This window comes from Psammomys obesus, unplaced genomic scaffold, assembly GCF_907164565.1.
Source record: "Psammomys obesus unplaced genomic scaffold, mPsaObe1.curated_primary_1811, whole genome shotgun sequence".
Classification (NCBI taxonomy): domain Eukaryota; kingdom Metazoa; phylum Chordata; class Mammalia; order Rodentia; family Muridae; genus Psammomys; species Psammomys obesus.
In genome coordinates, this window is record NW_026592732.1 from 11,663,997 (window position 1) to 11,671,768 (window position 7,772).

Consider the following 7,772-nt stretch of genomic DNA (forward strand, 5'->3'; position numbering starts at 1 on the left):
TCTACCTATCCTACACTCTAAAAAGCATTCTCCTTCAAGAAGCTAAAGGCTGGCTTATGAATGCTGGAAATTTTAATATAAGCAAACAAAAGGCATCACATCATGGGTTAAAATACTGCTTGTCTTTTTAATATCTTGCATGGTCCTGGGGGAATGGCTGAAATAGGGCACTCCCACTTGGGCCTCACTGGATCATGGCCAATGGCTCAGTGAAAGAGAAGAAGGAGACGGACATTCACGCTGATCACATACATACAAAAATAGATGACAGCCTCATATCAGTATTGTTTTCATGCTTTTTTAAAAAAGCTTCTGTTTAACTTTCACATAAGTGTAATTTGATAGTCATCTATACAGCCACTCCAATGACTACCAAGTGTTAATATAAATAAGAGAACTCATTTTTTTTTAATTTTTCTCCTCTCTTTTTTTCTTTTGAAACAAAGTCTTATTAAGCTCAATAGCCATCCTCCTGCCTGAGCTTCACAAATGCTAGGAATAAAGGCATGAGTCAGCATGTCCATTCTAGTATTCTTTTTATTTTATTAATATTAGTTACAGTTTGTTAACTTTGTATCCCCGCTGTATTCTGCTCCCTCTTTCCGTCCCAATCCCATCCTCCCTCCCTCATCTCCTCTCTGCCCCTTTCCGAGTCCACTGATAGGGAAGGACCTCCTCCCCTTTCATCTGATCCTGGTTTATCAGGTATCTTCAGGACTGGCTGCAAAGTCCTCCTCTGTGGCCTAGCAGGGCTGCTCCTTCCTGGGGTGTGTGTGTGTGTTAAAGAGCCCGCCATTGAGTTCATGTCAGAAACAGTCCCCGTTCCCCTTATTAGGGTACCCACTTGGATACTGAGCTACCATGAGCTACATCTGAGCAGAGGTTCTAGTTTATATCCATACAAGGTCCTTGGTTGGAGAAACAGTCTCATAAAAGACCCCTGTACCCATATATATTTGGTTCTTGTGGAGCTCCTGTCCTCTCCAGGTCATATTAACTCCCCCTTCTTTCTTATAATTCCAGGGACTCTGCCAAAGGTTTGGTTATGAGTCTTAATATCTGCTTTGATACACTGCTAGGTAGAGTCTTTCAGAAGTCCTCTGTGGTAGGCTCCTGTCCTGTTACTTGTTTTCTCCTACATCCAATGTCCATCACATTTGTCTTTCTAAGTGAGGATTGTTCATCTTACCCTGGGTCCACTTTCTTATTTATCTTCATTAGGTATATAGATTTCAATAGGTTTATCGTATCTTATAGGTCTATATAAGTGAGTATATAATATGTGTGTCTTTCTGCTTTTGGGATACCTCACTCAGGATAATCGTTTCTAGGTCCCATTCTAGTATTCTTAAGATTGAACTATTTTAAACGTGTAAACACAAATAAGTCTAAGCACAAAGTACACCTACACCTGTAAGTAAACTTCTCATGGTCTTATGACAGTAAATAAATTTAGAAGTATATATGAGTCCTACTTCTTTTTTAGATGGTGAGCCAAATCCAGAATATGAATTGTCTACAGAACAACTAATGTAACTTTTTTTTTTTTTTGGCAAATACAGGATAAAAATAAAATAAAAAATAAAAGCCAGAACGATTAGTAGCACAATAAAAAACAAACCCATTATGCTTTGTAAACACACAATTGTTTTGAAATCACTAGGGAAAATGCAACACATTTGGGGAAAACAAGCATTAGGTAACAAAGTATTTATAGGTAAAACAATATCTAGGATTTAAAAGTACTCTCTATATACTTATATGTTATTATGTAATTAAAAGTTATTTAAACAAAGCTCTAGGCAATTCACCTCAAAAGGGGCTGGGACAGGAGGTGGCAGCCTGGCCATTTTAGCTGATCTCTCTTTTTCCACAAGTAATGCTTCCTTTCGAGCTTTTATATTCCTTAAAAGAGAAGAGATGCAACCAATTAGTTTCTTAGGTAATACCCACTGTCACAAGAGGACCAGAAATGCATTTACTTGATATCAGCGTATTACAGAGTTAAAAACATAAAACCTCGGGACTAGTCTTCTAGCTGAGTCTACACCCAATTTGTTGTTTGACAAAGCATACATGCAAGAACATGTTTAGCAGCTACAAGAGGTTTATCTAAATACAGGAGGGTCAACTGAACAATCATTCAGTTCTTTACAGTGAGAGCAGAACTAGAAATGTTAAAGACAGGCCACTGTGTAAAATGGCAAGTACAGACCAGGCACACCATGCAAAAATTACTAATGACTGAAGCTTTCCAGGTCACAACCGTGTGCGTGCGTGCGTGCGTGTGTGTGTTCTGAGATCAGGGTGGTCTTGACCTCACAAAAATCTTCCAGCTTCTGCCACCCAAGTATCAGAATTAAAGGTGTACACCACCATACCCTGTCCCAAGATCTCTGTAATACTCTTAATTACATATTTTTTACTTCCTTTTTACATTGGAGACAGTTTTCGGTTAATGTAAAGTCTGAACTGTCCATACATTTCTTCAGATATTCTGCCACTAAACTCAGAATGTTTACTCAACTAGGTAATACCTCCTGCATTAGTGAGCACAGTTAAAAGTTAATGGACACACAACCTTTAGTGTATCCTTACAAAGCCTCCCACTCTCTATTTCCTATCATACTGGCTTCAGCTGAAAATATGGTAAGTTATTATGTCACCTGGTTTTCTGTTTCATTAACATTTCTTTTTCATTTTTCTGCATTCTTAGGGCTTCTTTATGTCTCATTTCTGCTTTTCTTTTTCTTTCTGCTGCCCGCTGAGCCAGAGTATCCAAGTCAGGTTCCTAGAAGTATATAGGACTTAAAAAGGTCATGTTACACAGAAGAACAGAAACGTCTACTTGACATCAACATGTTATTTTTCAATTTCATCATCTCCTATAGTACACAGAGCTAACTAAGCATGGCAATGGTACCACCACCACGCCACAGTAGTAATCACTTAACTTACTATGAAAACAGGAATTATCAAGCCACTTTGGACAAGGATTAAATTAACCAATAAAATATTTTATTTAAACTAAAATGTCAAAAGTATACAGTAATACAGGTGGTTTCCTGGCATTCAAAAATCATATGGGTTTCATTCAAATGAGTTAGGCTTGGGAATATGATTAAACACAAGATCAACAGTGACTCACAAAAAGTTAAAAAAAAAAAACAACTTAGGGCTGTTGGTAAAAATACACAAACTAGCTTTCTTTTCTTCTTTCTTCCCTCCCTCCCCCCCTTTTCCTCTTTAACTATGTTGACCAGGCTGGCTCTGATCTTAAGGAAGTCCTCCTGTCTCTTCGTTTGAATGTTGGGATTACAGGAACACATGTATATCATGCCCGACCAATGACTATTTTCTAGGTATAAATCATAGTAAGTAAACCAAGTAAACACAAGGAGTTGTCTGAAACAACTCTACCTGGCCTTTAGGAAAGGGAATAGTAACAACAAGGGCAAATGTATTCGGTCATACATATTTAGAGGTGTTAGAAATGAATTTGAATTTGGAAATCTGAATTTAGTCCTCTAAATGTGTCCAACCTGCTTGAGACAAACAATTTCTGACTGTCATTTTATACAGGCAAGAAATGGAAAAAATAATGTAAACTTGAACACCAGAGGAAGACAGGTAATGAATACAACATTCTTCACAGCAGCTTAAACTGATTTAGAAAATAAAGGTCACCTTGCCTCTCCCAGTTCTTCACATTAAAACATGTTTATCATGAAAGCATCCAATAAATAAATTAAATATAACTAACTATACTGTCTCAATCAGTGATTAGATGAGCTCACCCACTCACATTTTCTTTAGCCTGTCGATGTCCCTCTCCCAGATGTTTTAAACTGGCCAAATATAGTTTTTCCAATTTCTGTATTCTCTGACTTTGTGCTTCTTCCCATTCTGTTCTTAGCTCCTCAGCCAAACGAGAAAACTGCTGATTTCGTCTCTGTTTTATGTCTTCTCTTATTTGGAAAGCAATGCTCCTTTCCTGTTCTCGAACCTGAAAGATGAGTATTTTGTGTAAAATACATAAATGGGGTTTAAACATTTAAAAAAAAAAAAATCTAAGAATAGGAATTCCAATGAATTCTCTTCAGATTCTATCAATTCTCCTAAATACTCTTTAGATACAGGCTATGGTTAGTAGAACAATCTAACTAACAGAGAAAAAAAGGGGGAGGCTATTTAGAGCATTTTTATTATATTCATTTGTCACACATACACAAACAAATGAATATAATAAAAATGTTCTGTGTATGTGTGTGCCATAGTACAAGAGCCTGAGGACAACCTTCACGAGTTCCAACATGAGGGTCCTTGGGCTAGGACCTGGCTTGCCAAGCTTGGCAATCAAGTACCTTTACCTAACTGAATCATCTCAGCAGCCCGCAAGGTTATTTTTGAAGTTCCTTAATCAATGTGTTTTATCTATTCTACCTCCAATAACATCTAAGATGCTAAAATGGTAAGGTGATCTCACAAGTTTTACAGCTGAGGTCAGATGGGAGCTTGTTCTCTAGGGAACATCATCTCTGATTCTAGGTAGAAAACTATTAACACAACTCACAAAGGCTTAGCTTTAGACTGAGAAAGAGAAATCTAAGATTTCCTAAGAAGCTTATCTCAGATGCTCACATAAATAAGTCTTTCATCTTTCCAATAGTCTTCTCCAAATTCTTTCTAAGCTTCCTCTTCTAATGTTCAGCAACTATGCATCATTAAAAAATGGGACAGAAAAATTTTAAAAGCCAGAAACTGAAGAAGATTTCTGAATAATGTCTTCTGTATATAACAGAACTGTTGCATACATGAATCTGTGGTTGCTGACACAAGATCAAGCCAGTCTATGTTCCTGAACAAAGAGGGAGGGTTCATGAGGCCCCACCCCTAACTAAAAAGCTATTGGGAGCTGACAGCTGCTGGGGGAAGAGTTAGTTTTCTTCAGCAATGTGCTCCAATAGCACATTGCCCATGCTCCAGTGGATGGTGCCATACATGTGCACGCAGAGTAAAATGGACTCAGTGGATTAATGAGAAAAAAAAAAGGAAAAGAAAAAGATATAAAGTAGGAAGAATGTGGAAGAAAATTGGGAAGGAAATGAAGGGAGGAGGGATGGGTAGATAACTATCTAAATATACAGTATCCATACATGCAATTACCAAAGAATAAAAATTTTTTTAAATATATATATAGGTAATTAAATAAATATCTTCCAATACTTGAGTTAAGCAATATCTTTCAACTCTTCTCTCAGATACTTATCAGCAGATTATTTTTCAAATGTTCCAAAACTGGTAAATACGCAAGAACCAGGGCTCTTTAAAGGACAGAAAAAGCTTGTAAAACAACATTTTGTTTAGAATTAATTATATTTAATCCAAAATATACAAATGATTTGAGGAAAACAAAAATTTAAACTCCAAGTAGATGATACCTGTAGCAACCTTAGTTTCCGTCTTCTTTCATAATCTTCCTTCAAAATGAAGGCTTCCTCATTAGGACTCAGTCTCAGCTTGCCATTATTCATTACCTTTCTTTTCATTTCTGTATAATATAAAGGGTCTGAATCGAAGAGAAATAAACAGATGAGTGTCTGTAAATTATATTGCTGAAATAGGGCAACAAGTAAAATAATTTTAAAACTCCATATTAATGTTTTTGATATTTAAGTGGTTATACACACACACACACACACACACACACACACACACACACACAGACAGTGTGTGGTATGGGAAACTAGAATGTGAGAGCTGGTGTTCTTTGAAACTCTTTCCAAGTGATTCTGCTATCAACAAGTTCCCGTGATACCACTACCAAACAGTATACACTTAATATCAGCACACTATTACAATTTTTATCTGAGATGAGTGCACATCTTTCAGGTCTCTTTACAGTGATGAGGCAGGCAAACTGTATAACTGGATATTGACAGCTCTGTGAAGCTGGATGAAGCTCAGCCTAAGGAGCTGTCCTCTCTGAATGAGCTTTACTCATCTCACCTAAAATATATAGACTACCTATACTCATATGGGGATAGCTTGTCTTTTAGTTTATTAATTACTATTTGTCTTCTGTAGACAGGTTCTTAATAACTGAGTTGATAGTGGTTATAGTTTTCAAAACTCTTAATACTCAAATATAATAACTTTAAATTCCTGTTTCAATAGAGTGCTTGGGTAACCTAGCAGAAACTAACACGTTTTTCAGAGAATTCTCTATCACAAGTGTTGGTCAGGACAAGTCTGATTTTGTTTGTTGTTTTGTTTTTGTTTTTCAAGACAGGGTTTCTTGGTATAGCCTTGGCTGTCCTAGACTTGCTTTGTAGACCAGGCTGGCCTCAAACTCAGAGATCCATCTGCCTCTGTCTCCCTGAGCGCTGAGATCAAAGGCGTGTACCACCATGTCTTTTGTCTAAAAAATTATCTTGCATCTTATAAATAGTTCAGGATGGACTGAATTACACTGTTTTAATTCATGTGCAGTACTACATAGCAGACCCAAACCCAGTCATGATTATATCCAAGAGGACTAACGTCAAACAGGAGTAACTGCTTGAATTAAAAACCTTTCCCAATACATCTCCCCCCGCCCCTGACATTCTTAAAAAAAGAAGAAAGACTCATGAAGATGGTTGAGGCTCCAAGAGAGGAATATTGTAAGTTGCTTTCCATAGGAGAAAACTATTCCTCCTACACTGATCAAGTAGAATCCCGATTGATTGCCTTGGTCTGTTCTATCCATGTAGATTTTTAAATCCTATGTTTTAACTGTCCAATAATGATGGACACTGTAGGATTTATCTTGATAGTTTTCATTCTGGGAATTAGGCATTATCTGACACACAATAATCACAAAATTAGCACTAGACTTAAACGATGTGGCTGCAAGAGCCAGCGCTGCCACTCACTAGCAGAAGGCAGTAGCCAAGTCTCAACTCCCTGGGGTCTTGTTATATTTCTCCTGGTGAGCGGAGTAATACCTACCACACGTGGCTGTACTAAGTGTGTGGCTTAATTAGTAAGAACTGCTTAACACATTCTAACATAAGACTGACGACAACCATTGGCCGCTGTAGTTTCTTGAGGCAAGGTCGAACGATATTGCCTAGGCTGGCCTTGAACTCGAGGCACTCCTCCTGCCCCGCAAGTGCTGGGGTTACAGGGTGAATCAACACCCCCGGCCGGGACTGCCATTTTTTCTAAGCTGAGCGTATGACGGCAGAGTACCAGGGAAGCGGATCCCACAGAAAGGCCGAGCTCTCCGCAGGGTCGGTCTCGGGGCGGCTTAAAGGGCCGGGAGCCTCGCCAGGCTGCTCGTGGCCTGCCAAGAGAACCCTCCTGGGCCCCCGTCACTCACCTGACGATAGGCGTGGTCGCACCTCACCACACTCAGGAACCCGCCGACTGCAGACTACCCAGCAGCGGTTTGGGCACCTGTGGGACGGCCATCGCCAGGCTCTCGTCACTTCCGTCATTTAAACGGCCCGCCAATGGCGGGAGCGGACGGCGGGAACCAGCTTGGTTCTGCCTCCGCCGAGGCCGCTGGGAAGGCCAAGCTGTACCAAGCCCCGCCCACTCCCGGCGCTGCGCATGTGCAACCCCGCCTACATGCGCGCATGCGCAGTCTTGCGCAGCGAGCCATTATCTCTCACAACGGCCGGTTGTGTAGTCCTGCTCCCTCTCTGATGATGTGCTCCCTTCCCAAGTGCGGAAGAGGAGGTGTAGGAGAGGGAAGATCCCTGGCGAACCACGAATCGAGACAT

At 39.5% G+C, this 7,772-nt stretch overlaps 1 protein-coding gene across 3 annotated transcripts in view; it reads right to left on the minus strand.

The window, feature by feature from the left end:
- Positions 1 to 7,484, minus strand: part of Cep295 (centrosomal protein 295) — a 41,632-nt gene extending 34,148 nt beyond the window's left edge. For all 3 annotated transcript variants that reach the window (XM_055615403.1, XM_055615402.1, XM_055615404.1), the window contains exons 1-5: positions 7,367 to 7,484; positions 5,442 to 5,569; positions 3,806 to 4,006; positions 2,667 to 2,791; positions 1,812 to 1,905 (exon numbers count right to left, since the gene is read on the minus strand). In XM_055615403.1, the coding sequence (XP_055471378.1) occupies positions 1,812 to 1,905; positions 2,667 to 2,791; positions 3,806 to 4,006; positions 5,442 to 5,569; positions 7,367 to 7,484 (666 nt within the window). The remainder of the gene's footprint in view (positions 1 to 1,811; positions 1,906 to 2,666; positions 2,792 to 3,805; positions 4,007 to 5,441; positions 5,570 to 7,366) is intronic.
- Positions 7,485 to 7,772: the final 288 nt, after the last annotated feature.